The following is an 18,976-nucleotide window of genomic DNA, read 5'->3' as shown; positions in this document are numbered from 1 at the left end:
GTCCAACGCTTTTATCAGACAAAACAAGGCGCGAGCTGCTCTTATCCATCTGTAAATGTTGCACACACTGCGGCGGATTGCGCTTCTGTGTGTTATCTTCACAAGTGTCTAATGCAATCGTTTTCAGGAATTCGAGGTCCACTGTGCAACACGAAACAACCCATGACACAGGGGCCAGTGACGTCAGGTTGGCCCCAGACAGAGTGCGCGAGCGCGAGGATACACCGCGGGGGCGCGCACATGCGCACAGGCTCGGTCTCATCTTAACATGAGCGCGGGCGCGTCAATATACACACAGAGAGGAGAGCAGCGCTTTGGGTATAGTAGAAGGTGCTCTACAGCGAGAGAAATCCGGGCAGGCGCAGACACCTTCACACTGAGCAGAGATTTTTGCGGCGCAGTTTGTGTGGCGGCCGGGACCCGATCTTTTAAAACCATGCTGGATTGACTGCAGAGAGGCAACTACAATCAATGGCTTGGCTTTGAAATCGTTGAAAATTTATTGGAAAGGAGTGTGAGACAGAGCGACAGTGAGAGAGGGAGAGAAGCGAGGGAGAGAGCGAGAGAGTGGCGAGAGGGGTGGAAATAAAGATCCTTTTCAACGATGGAGCTTACAATGGAAAACATTGGAAATCTGCACGGTGTATCTCACTCCCATCAAACGAGCGACTTAATGAACTCCCCGCACGCGCGCCAGTCGTCGGCGTCGCATCGGAACTTGGTGTCGCACGGTCGGTCAGCCATGGTGTCCAGCATGGCCTCGATACTGGAGGGAGCAGGGGACTACCGCACAGACCACGCTTTGTCTGGCCCCCTGCATCCGGCAATGACCATGTCGTGCGACTCCGGGATGAGCCTGAGCAGCACCTACACCACGCTGACGCCGCTGCAGCACCTGCCCCCCATATCCACCGTGTCGGAGAAATTTCACCATCCACACCCACATGCTCACCATCATCCGGCGCACCAGCGACTCGCGGCCGGGAACGTTAGCGGCAGCTTCACCCTGATGAGGGACGACCGAAGCCTCGCCTCCATGAGCAACCTCTACGGCCACTACCCCAAAGACATGTCCGGCATGGGGCAGCCTCTATCCCCTCTGTCTAATGGTCTCGGGTCTTTGCACAGCTCCCAGCAGACTCTCAGCGCCTATGGTCCTGGAGCTCACCTCTCCAACGACAAGATGATCTCCTCGGGGGGCTTCGAGTCCCACGCAGCCATGCTGTCCCGGGGCGAGGAGCACCTGGCCCGGGGTCTCGGGGGCCACGGGGCCGGGCTCATGACATCCTTGAACGGCATACACCATCACAGCCATCCGCACTCTCAGGCAAACGGGTCCATGCTGTCAGACCGGGACAGGCAGACGGTGGTGGGAGGCGGGCAGGGAGGTGGGTCAGGGCAGGTGGAGGAGATAAACACCAAGGAGGTGGCACAGCGAATAACGGCAGAGCTCAAGCGCTACAGCATCCCCCAGGCCATCTTTGCTCAGAGGATCTTGTGCCGGTCCCAGGGAACTCTGTCTGACCTGCTGCGGAATCCTAAACCGTGGAGTAAACTCAAGTCTGGTCGGGAGACGTTCAGGAGGATGTGGAAGTGGCTCCAGGAGCCCGAGTTCCAGCGGATGTCGGCGCTCAGGCTTGCAGGTGAGTGAGGAGACAGCTCCCAACCTGAGTGATGTGGAGGGATCAATTAGAAGTCAATGTGGCGAGACTGTCAATAGCTGCTCAAACAGACATTACTAGAAGTTATTAGTCGATTGTATCGAGTAAAACTTCATCATGACAGTTGGGGTGTTAAATGTTGGGGGGAAATCTATATTTTGATTGATGCTACAATCCATGATAGTATAAACATGCTGTGTAACACTGGAGGTGATATAAACAAAAGCGAGGACGCATCTCTCCGAGGTGCAGATGCACTTATGGCGGTTTTACGCACGGATACAGCATGGATACACACACCCCTCTCACTCTCGCACACGAACCAAAACACACCAAACAAAGGGAATCAAAGCAGGATGTGATTACATCTTTCAGCTTTTACTTTAAAAGGCAAAATAAATCCACACACTGAGATCACTGCAACTCGGATACTGTTTTACTCCGGACTCATTTGTGTCAAACAAACTTGTAGTAATCTGGCACTCCCCCCTGTCAAATAAGCGCGTCGTCGCAAACAAGGATCGTCTGAGGCCTGGCCAAAGAGTCGGGGGAGCATGACCTCCTATGGATCAATATTTCAGGTCCAGGCGTCCCCTTTCAGAGTAGCACACTGATAAATGATCGATTTGGATCTGAAAGACAGAGACACAAACAGATGCGTCTTTCTTTGGCCTGTGTTGTCTCCTTTGCACTCTGGGATATCTTGTCTCTAAAGTTGGTTCAGGGCATGTTTGGCCAATCTGATACTGAGATTTGTGATTATTTTTGCTTTGTGAGATTGTGAGATCATTTTGTGATCTGATAACAGAAAGGACTGTATTTCTTTTTTCAGTTATGTGACACAAACCCTCACTGACTCTGTCTTATCGCTTCCATCCATCGTTTAGATTTTTATTGCGCAAAGATTATCACACTAAACGCTGTGATCTGAACCCACATTCCCGCCCCCCTTTAAACCCGTTAACACTTTCCACCTGATTAACAGGACGTAAATGAAAACGAGAGACGTCGCAGTGGGGTTAAAACAGAGCTGTGAGTGAGAGGTCCCCTCTCATTGATGTTTGTGTAAAGGCCCTGTTTAGACGTGCTGCGCTTCCAAACGTCAATCAGCTCTTCTGTGTCGTATTTCAGCGAACAGTTCAATTAAGCAGATATAGTGGCATATTTTAGTTCCAGTCAATGCCCTATTGAAAAGCACTTAATGGCATGTAAATTGTTCCTTTGCGCATTTAGTGGGGTTCTGGTAAATAAAGATTTAAACACTCCACAATTGTCTCTTTAAGTGCCACTGCTGTTAAAGCTAATTGGGCTGTGGGGTTTTATATCTTCCACACCCGGCATCAGGATAAAACCCCCCCAATTCAATTGACATGTTGGAGTGGCACAGTCCTGAGCAGTGCACACCTACTGCATATTTTACTGTGGTCAGGCCCAGGGCAGCCTATAGGTGTAGCGCGTGTACGTGCGTGCGTATTTGGTTGTAAAATGGAAATTAGGGCTGCTCTCTTATCTTAATTTGATCCAGTGGCGATGGATGTTTTAAATTATTCTATTTTTAATATATATTTATTGGGGATTTCTACCACATGTGTTTATTTTTTGGAGCAGCAGATTTTTGTGTGCATTGTGCATTAACCTGCAGTCACAATAGGTCTCAAAGAAAAACGCCAGTTGGGCAAAATGACAAATGACTCGTATGTAAATGCGCCGAGCAACATTTTACTTATTGCATTTAAAATCACCATTATCCTCGGTGCGCATGTGGGCTGGGAGTGGGAGTTGAAGGGGGGGTTGTGATGCTGAAAGTGAGGCTGGGCCATACTCGCTCGGCCACATCAATCAATAAATTCAAATTACTATTCCAAATTCATCACAGTCACACAAATCAATGCAGCTGCCCTGCTTAGCTAATGTGAAAATGCCAGTGTCTGCACACACACATGACAATCCACCCCTGAAACGAAAAGCAGAGCAGAGATAGGCCTGTTTGAGGGGGGGGGAATGTTGTGTGCCCTTCACGCTCAACATCTCCTAATGCAACGAGGGCAAAGACCCACAGGCGTCCCACCTATTGTGCTTTCTCCATACGCAGAGCTTCAACACCCTGGCCCTGTAAAAAGCTTTAACCTTTGGATGTCTTTTATTTTCCGAGCATCTTAAAGCATTCGCCCACTGCTGTATAAAATAAATAAGCAACTTCATTGTAAAGCTGCACAAATAAGAAAGACGCGGGCAAAGTGAGGGTTTGGGAAGCATTTAAAGATCGCATTAACGATGAAAACAATTCGTCTTTGCATCTGTGTTGAATTCCACACTCCATCTCAATGTATTTGGTCGGGTCAATACAGCCCTGATCGATAAGGATAGCCAGTGCATCTATCAATTATCCCGCCTCAGCACTCTCTCCCATTGGTCTCTCCCCCGGAGCAGAGGGGGGAGGCGGGAGCCGGAAAAAAGGGGGGAAAGAGGACAGCTGTTAGGAAAAAAACGCTATTGCACACCTTTTTTTCTTTGCTGTAATCATGCTCCGATTGTGTGTGTGTGTGTGTGTGTGTGTGTGTGTGTGTGTGTGTGTGTGTGTGTGAGATGCACTCTCACTCATTTCTCCTGTGGGGTGTGAGTTATACAGTCATTTAGGTTGTATTCACGCCTCTTTCCAGAGCTGGACAACACACAAAATATTTAAATACATCACCAAACGTGCGGTTTATTCCCACAAATGGCGCATTCCTGTTCCTCCTCCTTGTGATAGCCAGTGGTGAGGGTGCATACCAGGGTCCCTCTCCCTCTCCCTGGACATAAAGAGGAAGAAGAAGCGCAGTTGGTTTATTACCATTTGAATGGCCGGAGCACGTGCCAGGGTCTGCAGGTCAAGACCCACGGGCCACGGAGGAAAAACATTGTTGAGAATGAGGGTGGGAGGCCTCTATTCATGTTTCAATGGACTACACGCAGTTTACACGGGCCTAATCCTGGAGAAATCCACCACCACCACCCCCATCACCATCACACTGCACTTTCACCACTGCTATATTCATACTGCTTGGTAAATATATTTATTGCCTTCCTTATAAGCTATACTCCTAGTTTAAGGTCTTAGAAAAAAAGACCAAATTCTGCAAATTAAATTTTATTTTACAAGGTTGTAAACTGTTTTTAATTTCCCTCTACAAATAATCCAGTAAGAGGAAACAGTTTATTCCTACAGCCCAGTTTCCCAGGCGCTGTCCAAGGTGCTGATCTCAGCCTCCATCCACCCTGAGCTGCAGGATCCTCTCTCCAATTTGAGGACAGTTCAAGGTGGTGAACTGGAGTTTCACCAATACACAGCTAACAGCGCTCGTGTAGGCCCTAAACACCATTATTTCATCCAACAGCTTCCACCCATCGATCAATATTACAATCCACAACCGCGTCAATCACACCAACCTGCACCCTACTTTCCACTCCAGCACGAAGCCAACATTTAAATCACATCTTTTGCTTCTTTTTTTGTTGCAGAATACACAGTGACTTTTTTATTTTTTGGGGGGAGTCACACCAAAATATCCAGGAGCAACAAAAATAGTCAGGAGTGGTGATACTTCCTTTTTTTGGGTCACTTAAGCCGGGATAATGGGTCTAATTGGATGGGGCATTAAGATGTGATTGATGCGGGTTAATCTAAAACAGGATTCTTTTTTTCATGAAGAGATGGCTTGATGTTAGCCCGCGAAATGATCGATTGGTACTTTAATAATTGATGTGTGAGGGGAAGATAGGGGGGGATAAACAGTGCAGCTGCGGTTTTCAGAGCCTCGTTCGTTAAGCACAGCAACGTGTGCTGTAAGTACTGAGACACGCATGTACAAGCATCGCCTTTGAAATCCTGCGGTGGGAGAGCAACAGTCATTTTCTTGAGGCTATACCTCGAGGCTATTTTGTTTAAATCCCGGGTTCAGTGTAGCTCATACCAGATGAAATGACATCTCACGCCTTGCATCATTATCTGGAGCCCGGTGATGAGGAGGCTGGGCTGCATGGGGCTGGGGGGGGGGTCAATTCAACTTTAAATCTGCATAAATCTTCATGTCGTGGGCTGATGTGAATATTCATAACTGGATGCATCGTGGGAAGTGATGAAGGAAAGAGGGGGAAACACCTACACATGCACCCTGATTGATTGCGTTTAGAAGGTTACAGCTTCCTTCTTATTCACTTCATGGCTGCATATAACGCAGGACAATATCATAGCAGCAGCTACAGCCTGCGTACGTGTCGCCTCCCCGTTTCTTCTCTCCTATGTGTATGTGATCGGGATGTAGAGTGCGTCTGCGCCACATTGTTAAGGCCGATCTGGCGAGCCCTGAATCTGTATCGATTTCCATTCCCCGGCCTCTGCTTTCCATCTCTGGAGCTGCGCCATGCAGCCATGCAACCCCCCCTCTCCATCTCCACCATGCAACACCATTTCTCCCATTAACAGCTCACCCTTCATAACACACAGCAGAATGACTAATAAACGCATGCTCTCACGCTGGTTTGTTGCACACCTCGCAGCATGCCTTGGTCAAAACACTCAAATGCTGACTTTTACAAAAAAAATTTTTTAGAGATGTTTAAGCAGCTCCTGCTCCGTTTCTGTGATGGAGTCGGATTAGCAGCACGAGACGACTTAAAGTTCAGAGTCGTGTAACCTCTGTGCGCTCATTATACATCCCACCCACACGGCTCTGACCAAGTCGACCTTATTATTCAAAATAATGTAATTTTAATAGAAATCAGATTAGCGACAGAAGCAGGAGCTTGCACTGTCTCCCACATCTTCACCCATTTCTCCTTTTTAGACACACACACACACACACACACACACACACACACACACACACACACTCTCTCTCTCTCTCTCTCACGCGCACACAGAGTTCCAATTCACACGGGGGGCGTGCTTAGCAATTATAAATGCAGCAGAGGTCTGGACTCTGTACAGTCTCGAATACCGTCTCTTCTATTTTAGATGATCAATTCCTACGCTACTCCGTCGCCCCCTCGCCAAACCGGATCGATAGGAGAGAATGACCTTTAAATCAAATTGCTGGCAGAGTCGACTGAATGCACGCGGCCAGCATCCAAGGGTTAATGGCACCGCGTGCACCCCCTTTTTTTTCATCCAGGCAAAACATACAAAGGGACCAAACCTGAAAGATAATCATAATTAAATCTCATTATTTGTCCTTGGTGCTCTGGAGTCAAATGTAGGGTGAGCACGGTGCTGCTCTATGTGTGTGTGTGTGTGTGTGTGTGTGAGGATGCCTGATATGAAGAAACAAATCTGTGGCTTTTGACCCGCCACAATCTGCAAGGGTTTACATAAGAGCCGAGGTGGCTCCAAAGAGCAGACTGTTGAGCAATTAAAATGTTGACGAGAGCACATCAGCGGTGTGCAGATGGAGCTCAGCGCGCTGTTATGTAACGCCGGGATGCCCCAAAAATCTGGGGCTGCTCCGTGCGTCCTGCGCGCAGGCACCCATGTCTCTGATGCACTTCCTGCTACGACCCACAGTGAACATTTAGACATTTACAAAACAGTCAGATGAGTGAGTTTAAAGGTTTATTTTTCTTCTTCTGCTAGCTCTGATTTTATCCTCACTGAGCAAACATGTACCTGAGATATCAGGTATTATGACTGTGTGATTTCTGCTGATGTGACGTGTCAGGTACTCTGAAAGAGAAGTAACAGATTACTTTTTTGGGTTGGAAAGTGGTTATAAATCTGTATCCAGCCCGCGCTGAAGCAGCAGTGAAGCAGCGGTGTGTCCACACACACTAGCTGCTTATCTGACGCCCTGACAGGCCATCGGTTATTAAAGGCCCGATAATGGCTTGTTTAATGCGCAGCTTAAGAACACAAGGCAAGGACATTGTCCACGCAATTAAAGGCAAGTGAAGGCACGTATCCAATTGAGCACGGCGAGCTTTCTAAAACAGCTAGAAAGCATTTAATCTCCTGATAGGTGTTAAAATATGATTCCAGAATGTGGAGGCTGGTTACCCAACGGATTTCTAACAGGGGTCTGCATGCATTTATTTAGGAAAAAAAATGTGGGAACTGTATTTTAAGGCCACAAAAAAGAGAATAAATCTGTTTTGAAATAAACCATCCAGTTTAAATAATTCACTCGCTCAAGGAAAAATAAGATTTTGCGAGCCAATGAGGCGTGTTTGTGTAAAGCCGTCTCTTTTGGGTTTAATGATTCAGAGTGGTGTAAAAATAAAACAGCAGGTAAAGACCAAAAACGCTCCAACTCTCCTGGTGACACGTCATCGTGTCTCGGCATCGTCGGGCCTTTTTGAAACGAGAGCCTGCAGATGGTTTGTACGGAACCTCTGTAAGTCTTTCTGCAGGGTCGATCACAACAAAACCGCAAACACACACACACACACACACACTTACACACAGATGCGCACGCTCTCACACACATACATACACACACAGAGCTTATCGTACCCACAGATGCAACCCGAAACTCCGGTTGGGCAACCCCACACAGATCAACAAAGGAACAAAACGACTGTGAAATCAATTGATGAATGAATCGATGTCAGCGCGTACAGCCTTTATATTACATGTTATTAAATATAACGAACAGGCTGCGGGTTATTCTGAAATTAATAATTTGTTTAATTTGTTGCTTTGCTGAGCCGATATGAAAACGCTGACGTCTGTTTCTGCAGGTTGTTACTCAGGGTTTTTTTTTGCAATGTGTGTGTGTGTGTGTGTGTGTGTGTGTGTGTGTGTGTGTGTGTGTGTTGCAATGCTTTTCTTTTGACAGACAAAAAGAGCAGTCTTAGTAATGTATAAATATAAATATAAATATAAAAAATATAACCTACATTTTAATTCTTATTTATTCCCATTTTCTTTTCTTTTTTTTTATTTTATTTGTTTTCACTGGTGTTTGAAATTGTTGCACACAAAATAATTATTAAAAATATATTTGGGACCTTCCTGAAATAAACAAAATAAATAAACAAACAGGCTAAATAAATAAATAAATAAATAGACATTCAAAGGAATTCAACACTTGTTTTCACCGATTTGATTTGCAAAGGGCGACAAAAAAAATGAACCCTATAATAAACCCTAAACACACCAACGTGCTGCAGAATAACACAAACTTAATAAACATTTTATTTATTTCAATTTAATATGCTTTGTTTAGCCATGGGGGAAAATAGAGCATATAAATGCAATTAGGTCACCGCAGTAAGAGCTGCTGCTGCTTCTGCTGCTGCTGTGGAGATATTTGTTGACTCTCCTCTCACATGATTGAGTGAGAACTGTATTGAATTGAATCTGGAAAATTCCTGCATATTGAAAACCTGTCCGTCTCCCCCCGTGGAGAGCAAACAGTAGCTATCATCTGACTGCAGATCATTTCGCTGATTCTCCTGCGACAAAATAAGAAATGAGCAGAGGAGGAGTGGCAGCTGACATTTGGAGAATGATGTCACTTTGCTAAATCTGCGCACTCTCCAAGTCAGTGGTGTAAATACAGGCAAAGACGAAATTTAACCTAATTGGAGACTTAGAAATTGGTGAAGGAAAAAAATCAATTTGCTCAGGTTTATTTTAATTTTCTTCCTTCCTTCCTTTGTGTTTCACTATAAACGCGCCTGTGACAGATTTACGCAGCTTTAAAAAGTGTGTAAACTCTTCCCAGCAAATGAAAAGGAGCTTAAATGTTGGAGTCCTGGTGCACGGTTTCACAAAGTGCGGGTGTATTGACCGGCCAGAGCCTCTCCACCCTCCAAAAGAGACCCCACTGAGGGCCGGCTATTTGTTTAAATGTTAATGATGTGTAATTAATTGTTTATGGGGCGGATGGAATTTTAAATCAGCTAAACACTTCATTTATTTACCGCTTTTTAAAAGTAACATAAAAGCCTATTTTATTATTTTAAATACTGGTGCTAAATTTCAGTCATCAGGATTCAATCCGAGCACAACTCGTCAAAGCAAAGCAGCTCCAGATAAATTCATAAATCGCGTAAAAACACACACAGCGGGGCCCACACCTGTTGTTTGAGGGTAATGGCACCGTAGGCCCGCCTGTCTCCACAAAAATAAAGCATCATGATCATTACCGCCATCACGCATAACTGGCCAAAGCAATTATGAATGGAATCAATGATAATCGCAGATAAGAGTATCACTCCAACAATGGAGCCGCTCGCACAAATAAATGGACCACTGCGGACCGAGGCTGCTATTAAAATAGCAAAAAAAATAATAATAATAATGAAGGTTAAAAATTCAGTCATACGGTTTCTCTCAATCACGCGCTCAAATGGCTGAGTGCGTTTAATTATCTAAAACCTCATAAGGAGCGTGATCATCACAGACTGCAGCCTTTACTGATTATTGAATTTTTTTAAGCACTATGCAATTTCTTTGGTTTACCACTGGGTTGCTAATAACACGTTGGTGTGAATAAAATTATATTTCTCAGGTGCATTTTGTGCATCTGAAACTGACAGTTTTGGGGTATTTTTATTTGAATCAAAATGTGAAGTCCAGCCACAGTGCACGCATGGCTGTGATGGAGTAAAATGTTCCAGGCAGGCAGCTGACACTTAGACTGAGCTGGGGATGTGGGCGAAGGTGTAACTGAGTTCAGGTTGAGTGTTATTGAAGTGCTGGAGAAGAAATGCCTCGCAGCTGAGTCGCTGGAGAATGCAAACAAACAAATTGTGTCGCTTTATCAGTATATTAACACCAATTCTCACTCATTACATTAAGGGGTATCGAGCTGGAAGTGTTTGGGCCTGGCTGGAGAAGCAGAGAGAGACTGAGAGGGGAGAGGCTTGGCATTGCCCCGCAGCACAGAAAATAAAATAAATGCCACAGTGTGGAGGGAGAGAAGGCCGTGCGGATATACATCAATCTTTAAGGCAACAGCCCGTGCGAAACAACAGAGACGTTACTTAATAAACAGACTGAAGCTTAAACATCAAATCGCCCAATCATGCTTCTTATCTGGAGAGGAGTGCAACAAGCAAAGTGGCCCTGCATGGATTAATAGTGGGGACAGGATTGCTCTCCAACAATGCAAGTGTGTGCGTGTTTGTGTGTATAAACGCGCCGAACCGTAACCGGTAAACATGTTTATTGGTAAATTAATTAAATCAGCAGACGTTGACCTCGCGCGCTTTACACCGCAAACAGGGCTGCAGCAAATGTTTGGAAAGCAAAGGGGGAATAATTCCAGATGCAGATGTGTAAATAATCAGGGTTTCATAAAACACTATAGGCATAATATTAGGCCGTTTGACTTTCTCATTATGAGCAGGAAGGGCAGCGGTGATCAATAAATGATTAATGCTCAAGATGGACTCACATCTGCAGGGACAGAGGAGGCCTGAGACAGCTGTGAGCGCGCGCGGTGCACACACGCAGAACAGGTGATGATGATCATTTACTCATCTTCTTCCCTCTGCAATTTTTTTTAAAAAGAAAGCTGGATCATCCCGCTTCCTTCCCTCCATCCTCCCTTCCTTCCTGGTGTGTTTTCGCGTCTCCACCCCTTCATGAATCTCCTCTCCGGGCCCACTCCCCCCCTCCGAGGCATAATTAATTGGACGAACTGAATTTCACACACGAATTATTCACGAATCTATCGATCGATATTGAACACCCAGGGCCTTTCTCTTAACCTCGCTTGGTTTGTCGTGAAGCAAAGAATATTAATGTCATCAGTGGAGAAGAAATGGGCCTAACTTATACCCCGATTTCATCCGAGAGGAAAAAAAAAATCACTCATTAAGGAATTTGATATTAGACTGCGATCCAAGAGGCCCTTGATTTGACATTCATGTGGATAAACTTCTGCTTTGCATACATAGGATTTAATTTAATATTATAGTAAATAAAAACACGCATTAAAACAGGATGTTCATTTCTTTGTTAATCAGTCTCTGTATGTTTGTGAGGAGCCTGAGGGATCCATTCAAAGTAGGTCAGCTCCTGTTCACAGCTCCATATAGCGCCTAATAGAAATCACATTTCTGTCTGCCCATGTAGCAGCAGGGTGCACACCTCAGAAAAACACTCAACACCAAACCAGGATTTTTGCTCTTGTCCGGTTGCTCTTTGTGCATGAGTTTATGTCCGTCTCTCTGCTCGGTGCCTACTGTAGCTCTAAAAGCTGCAATGATCGATTTTTTTTTCTTTTCTACGCCGAGCTTGGTTCAGTAATCAGGGCCCCCTTCCTCACCGATCGATCGATATTGATTACTAAATCCAGCGCCTGTAGCAAAGGCAGCGCACTATGGCGCCCCGTGCAGCCGGGGCCACGGCGAGAGCGACACCTGCCGACCGGAGCGGCACAAAGCAAGCGGTCGATGAGGCGGGCAGGACGTGACTCGCCGGTGGGAGAGATGTGGAGGGAGAGGCTGGGACTGTCTGAGCTCGTTGTGGAGGCACATTAACACCCCTCCCGTGGAGCACTTATTATGTGCTTCATGCACAAAAAAGAAAAAGAAAGAACACATTTGTTTGTCTCTTTAATCTTTGGGGATTTAAAGAGAATAAAGTCCTACAAATTGTAATTAAAAATACTGACCAGCAGTTTGTTTCCAAAGCTTTTACCCCACAGATTTGTTGTCTGCTTAAAAACAATCCATTCATAGATTTTGGAAGAATCCCATTTCTGTAACTACATATGTTGATTTTTACGGCTTTAAAATACACATGGTGACATTTAGGCTTCATGATAAGTAAAATGTCTCCTACTTAAACAAAAGTAGATAAATCAATTAAAATTATCCATTTTTTTCCTCTTATAAAACTCCTCCTATTTTTATTGCAAGAAAGAAGTGTAATTTTTTTGCAAAACACTTCACATTTTCTGGCATATGGCTAAAGTGTGTGTGTGGTTATGTGCATACCTGTGCAAGGTCACACATCTGGATGAATCCCAGAAGAAAACATCACACACCAGAGGGAAGTGAAGGTGTTCAGGCCAACTGGAAGCTGCATAAAATAAACCTAAAGTCAGCCTGGACTTATATATTGAGATGCTAATAAATTCATATTGATAATAATATTAACTGTGCTGCTCCAGAGGAAGTTACTCTAAAAGATCTGGTATCAAAAAAATGCTGTTGCATCAGATAATGCACACTAACACACATTTTTATTTAATATCATATATTAACCAACAAATTTAAAGTGTTGGAGAAGTAATGTGCAAAACTTAAAAACAAAAAAATTCTATTTTCCTCTCTCACAATAATCACCTGTGTTCAGTGAGGTTGAGGTCCAGTGGCTGTGGAGGTGAAGCAGTGCACGTCAGCACAACTCGCTGCTCCTCCCTCGTCTTCAAACAGACTCCACTGCATGTTTGGGCTCATTGTCCTGCTGGGAGACGAATCCTCTTCCACACAAGTTTAAAGCCAGAGGGGATGGCATGTCTTTGCTGAGCAGAACTAGTAGCTTCTCCTCAGTCAGCGGGGAGCTGATGCAGTGCAAGTCCCTGCGTGTGGATTAAGCAGAGCATCCTCACATGTGGGTGTTTCTAAAAATCAGATTTGCAAACGTAAACAGGAATTTTGTATGGTCTGGAATTTTAGGTATTATTTGGTAAATGATGAAGGTATATTCCACCGTCAAAGCTGCACGTTTCCAACTGACTGGTTTTACTGACGAAAGCATGTGTTTAATGCTCAGTTGCTTTTGTTTCCTGGATGCAGATGCCATCTTCATACACTGGCTGCCAGTTTTAGTCACTACAGGTGACCACATCAACTATTAGTGTGTGTTAATTTTGCTCTGGAATATTATAAATGGTCAATTAAATTGCAGTTTGGTGCTGTGACAGATTTTCACTGACAGGGAAAACAATTTGACGTCAAGATGCTTTAATTTCTTGTTTAATTTAATCTCCTCTGACACTGACAGGGTAAACTGGCAAAAATGATTAAACTTTTATCAACCATAAAACGCAATAACGTATCAACCGCTGCATTTTATTATATATTAATGACTGCAGTCTATCATCAAGTCAGTGTGTGGTGTGCAGATGATCAGAACAATTCACACTGTATATTTGAGGAGTATATGTTTGTTGAGTATTTGGTGTCAATGAGTTTTAGGAAACCTTACCAAACTCTGACATATGGACAAAGGCAGATATCTAATTTTTATACAAGCTTTTTTTTAAGAGTTATATATCTATGTGTCACAGCTGATGTGTGCTTAAATAAGAGGTGTGAACTGATGAATCTGAGGGTGTAACTTTGGTTTGTGGACACAATAAATGGGGCAATCTGGGGGTCGTCACCTAGAAAAAAAAAAACTGCGATTTGAATATAATTTCCTGGATTACTTCATACATTTAAGGAGCATGGTAATGAAACAAAATTCCGGTTATAATTAAGTTGGTCATCTTGCTAAATTCTGCCAGAATAGCACTAAATATGCTGAATGTGGTACTCCTCTGTGGCATCATTCTGGAGTATATCAGAGCAAAATCAGCAGCTCAGTTTGGAATCTGACGGCTGGCCAAACAGTAATGTATGAAGCATGATATTTGTGGTATTTTGAAAAGGCGTCCCCCCGACCCCGGAAAATTACATCTCAGGATGAATCTATTTTTTAATAAATCCATATGGATTGAACGAATGTTTCTCCCTGGAAGCGCTGGATAATATCTTTATTTGTGTGTAGGTTAGCATCACCTGAAGACGTGCATGTTCAGGGTTATAAGCTTGTGATGGTATTATATTTAGAGCAACTTTGTTGAAGTAAGAAACAATGATAGATGCAAAAATTATAACTGTATTGAAAGCAGGCCTCATTAATAACAACAGTTCCCTTACTTAGTCCTAACCTACTGAGACTAACTCTGTGAGACAATGTGAATATTTCAGCTAAAGTCCCAATGATAAAATGACATCATCACCCTCATCCTCATCATCATCGTCATGACTAACCTTAATCCTATAATAAATCACAGATATATGATGATATACACTCTGTACATACAAGCATGCATTTAGACAAATTTGTATGTGGCGTATTAGCATGTGTGTGATGTATATACAGCTGCAGTGTTGATGTGAAATATGAATATGATGGATGGGCTCGTGTGCAGGTTAGACATCTGTAGTAAACAGATTGGACTGCAATGGCTGATCAATGGGCTCTGTTCCACTGTAATTAGACACACAGCGCCACTGCTTGGCTCCAGCCACTTCAGCATAATCACAGCCCCCCCCCCCCACACACACACACACACACACACAAACACACACACACACACACACACACAAGTAGAACATAAGAGAGAGGAGAAAAAAATCTGTCCTTAAATGCATCAAGACACGTGCGCACACACACACACACACACACACACACACACACACAGCGTGAGAGTGAGACATTATTGAAGTATGAAAGTATCAGACAATACGGACGGCAGCAGGTGGAGACCCCACAGGGATGGCATCTTTCTCTCTCTCCAATTTGCTCTCGTTTTATTGAGACAGTAGGGAAGCTGAGAGGGACACACAGTCCGTTCTGGCAGGATTCGATCCTCAGCCAGCAGGGGAACATGTGGCTGCAGAGGTGGTGCCATAACCTTCCACACACACAGACGCACACAACTCCTCCTACATCATCTCTGGGCACCGTTTCTGCCTTTTTACCCTGCACCTGTCTGCTGCCTTCCACCCGTCTCCTACGAATACTTTGAGTTACAACACACTTACCCACAATACAACATTCTATTAACTATTAATTTCTGTGTTCACTGCCTACAAGCCCACCACCCCCTCCCAAACGTAAAAGAGTACACTCGGTGTGTTTTCTTTTGAAAATTGCTCGGTGTATGGGAAGGGGCTCATAGCAGCCAGTGCATGCACCTCTCGAGTGTTTGTGTTTGGGGAGGGAGAGGGGGGGCGGGTGGGTTATAAATACCCTCTCAGAGCTCAATAGAGTGGGCTCCAGTGGGCTCTGTTTGAAGTAGCAGACTGTAGACCTGCTGGGGGGGATTCTGACCTCAGTCCCTACAGAGAACCCCCCAATTCCTACAGCAAAGTCGGTCAATATCTCTCTTTCTCCTTCACTCGCCGCCCCTCCCTCCTCTTCTCGGCTCCTCTCTTTGGCTCTTATACACACACACACACACACACACGCACAGGCACACACATGCACACACTTTGTCTTACTCCTCCACCTTTTCTGTTCTTTTCTCTCCAACCTTTTCTTTCCCTGCCCCTCCTCTATCTCTCATTTCCACACACACACACACACACACACACACACACACACACACACACACACGCTCACACACAAAATGCTTACTTTTGTGCAACAGTCACTCAGTCCCCCATTGCGACTCAAACTGCATTAATATTGAATCAAACAGCAGTGTCTCCAGCTAGCAGGCAACAGCCAGTCCCACCCCCTCCTCACCCCATCTTTCTCTCACCGCAGGCTGGCTCCCTGTCTGCACTCTGCAGGATGGAAGGAATATTCCCACTGGGCAGGAGGCATGGATTAGCTTTAAATCAACTTTAATATGGCAATAGAGATGGAGCTGTAGAATCTCTGCTGGTGTATAAACTAGTTTTTATGTGTTAAGTATTGGCTAATGATACATTTAGTTACTCTACTTCCCTCCACCTCCTGTCTTTGCTGTCTAATCATCAGAGTAATCACTTTTGTATATTTACCTTGCTTTGTGTTTCTTTTTCCCCTCTTTGCCTCCCACTCTCATCCCCATCCCTCCCACCGCTGCCATCCACACCAAGCCTGCAAGCGCAAAGAACAGGAGCAACACAAGGACCGCAACACGGCGCCCAAGAAACAGCGTCTGGTCTTCACTGACCTGCAGCGCCGCACACTCATCGCCATCTTCAAGGAGAACAAGCGTCCATCCAAGGAAATGCAGATCACCATCTCCCAGCAGCTCGGCCTGGAGCTCAGCACCGTCAGCAACTTCTTTATGAATGCGCGCCGCCGCTGTGTGGACCGCTGGCACGATGACCACGGTGCCAGCCCCGGGCAGCCGGGCACATCCGCCACCACCTTCTCCAAGGCCTGAGAGGAGGAGAGGACCTTCAGAGGGCCAGGGAGTCAGGTTGGAACAACAGGCGACATGGAGAATTGGCTGTGAAACCTGTGTATAACAACCCTACCTGGCCTGGGCCGTCTGAATGTGTCCTCTGCTCCCAGAAATCCTTTGTGCCATGCAATCATCTTTTTTGTCAGTCAGAATTTCAAGCTCTCACCTGAAACAAGCATAATCTAAAAAGGTGAATTGTGAAGTCAGGTCCACTCTGCATTACTCACATAAGGACAATCATTGATTCTGTCTTTTTTTAAAGAAAATCATTTTTATGGCATCTGACAAAGTTAAGAGACACCAAAGATTTGATGTTTTTGTTGGACGGTACCAGACATTTTGCCGGCCTCCTTCACCACCCAAGTAGCCACTGATTCTGCTTTTTTTTTCTTCCAACTCACCTCCTTTGTGTCTGCCTCTTTAGTCTCTCTCTCATCCCCTCTACGCCGGCACACGGAAGCAACAAGGGCGAAAGAACGGCAATAAATCTGACAACAGAACAGCACATAGCCTTATTATCCAAGCCCCATCCTGCACACACAAGGCCGTCATAAAGAAAACAACGCAGCCTATGAAAAAAACAACAAGGCTTTCCAATTCTCCGCCTCTACCTCCCCCCCTCTCCTCCTGTAGTCTCCTTCATTCCTCGGCCAAAGGTATTCCCTGATGGCCAGCCATTTCAGAGAGCAGCTCAGCCTGATCATACGGCAAACTAATGAATTGAAAAATGAATCGATGCAGACAGAGAGAGCGGGGCCTTGACCCCTCCTGAAGGTGAAACTCAAGATGCTCGGCAGTAGATACTCAGGTCTTCCAGGCCCAGGTCTATATTTTTTGCACAGATGTTGGAGGCCTGTAGGGAGACATGTCATTGTTACTCTTAGCCTGAGCCTAGAGTCTGTGTTTCTCTGACCAACAGGAGAGGCGGGTGAGATGTCTGGACATGCTCTTTGTTCTGCTGGGAGCTTTTCCTCTGATCAATAACTGAGGAGCAAGCGACAACAACACGCTCGGGCATCCAGCCAACTACATTACAGCTGCATATGAAAAGCAGAATGTAAGAGGAGCACATGGAACCCACTGGAGATGGGGACACAAAGGCCTCATAACAGCAGCAACAGCAGCAGCAGCAGCAGCACACCTCTCCCTCCCTGCTCGTGCCTGTGCTGGCAGAGCAACAGTGCCCCCTGCTGTCGATAGCAGAGACCTGTATCCAGCAGAGCAATGGGGCTCAGAGCGGAGGAGAGGGAGGGAAGAGCCACTAGATGCTGAGGAGAAGTCATGGCACAACACATTCAGGCCCTCACAGCTCTTTGAAGGCAGATCAATAGCTAACCATTATCCTATTGTTGTTCCTCATCCAACCAGCACTGGTGAAGCCGGAGGAGGGGGATGGTTAAACTGAATGCTGAAAACGCAGGGATTTAGCAAAGGCAGGGATTTATTTACCCAATCCAAATCTTCACACAAAATACAAAGACCGGATAGAAAAGTACAACAGAGTAAAAAGTAACAGCTCACGAGACAGACACATTTGAGGCATAGCGGAGGTTTAATTTACATTATTTTGGGAGGCTTCATATTTTGTCAAATCATCCTTTCATTCCTCCATCCCATCTGTTTGCAAAAAAAAAGCTCTCAACAGATGTGATTCAAACCAAATCTCCTGGTTATTCCCACACAAGGGTTATCAGTAGCTAACCCAAAGCTAACCACCACACTCAGCTGTCAAAATGCTACAATAATTAGTGCCAATGCTTACTGCCTTAATGCGAATCAGAGAATATGGTACTAGGGTTCACACACAGCTACAGTGCGCCCCACTGACGACGGGCGGTGTGTGCCATAGCAACCAACAATCAGCTTTTATCTGAATTAAAAATATACTTTTGTAGTAAAAAAATGGAAAAAAAAGAATCAGATTTTAAGGCATACAATAACCAAACCTCAAACGACAAAGATACCACACACACAGTATGTGTTACAAAAACAAAATGTCTCCAACACATAACTGGACACATTTTGAAGCAGAAGAAAAAAAAATCTCTCATTCTATCTTTGGTTCTCTACCTCCTCTGTCCCTCTAACCCCATTGCCCCCCTCTCTTTCTCTCTTCCTCTCTATATTGATGCGGGTATTTAATTAGTACCATAGACACAAAGTTTCTATTTCTTGTTACTATTGTGCTCTGTTGTGCATAAGTAA

General features: G+C 45.0%; 1 protein-coding gene across 1 annotated transcript; it reads left to right on the top strand.

Annotated features, from left to right (window-relative positions):
• Positions 1–344: 344 nt before the first annotated feature.
• onecut3a (one cut homeobox 3a) lies at positions 345–17,522 on the top strand. Its single transcript, XM_049587237.1, has 2 exons — positions 345–1,643; positions 16,458–17,522. The coding sequence occupies exons 1-2, from the start codon at positions 605–607 to the stop codon at positions 16,748–16,750; spliced, it is 1,332 nt and encodes a 443-aa protein (XP_049443194.1). The 5' UTR covers positions 345–604; the 3' UTR covers positions 16,751–17,522.
• The last annotated feature ends 1,454 nt before the right edge of the window (positions 17,523–18,976 follow it).

This window comes from Epinephelus fuscoguttatus, linkage group LG10 (genome assembly GCF_011397635.1).
Source record: "Epinephelus fuscoguttatus linkage group LG10, E.fuscoguttatus.final_Chr_v1".
Lineage (NCBI taxonomy): Eukaryota > Metazoa > Chordata > Actinopteri > Perciformes > Serranidae > Epinephelus > Epinephelus fuscoguttatus.
Note: the sequence above shows the minus strand (reverse complement) of the source record. Positions and strands in the feature narration are given on the sequence as shown.

Excerpts from the sequence above, each read along its gene's own strand:
- onecut3a (XM_049587237.1), top strand. The coding sequence starts at position 605 with ATGGAGCTTACAATGGAAAACATTGGAAATCTGCACGGTGTATCTCAC. Across the intron at positions 1,644-16,457 it reads GTCGGCGCTCAGGCTTGCAG|CCTGCAAGCGCAAAGAACAG; the intron begins GTGAGTGAGGAG and ends ATCCACACCAAG.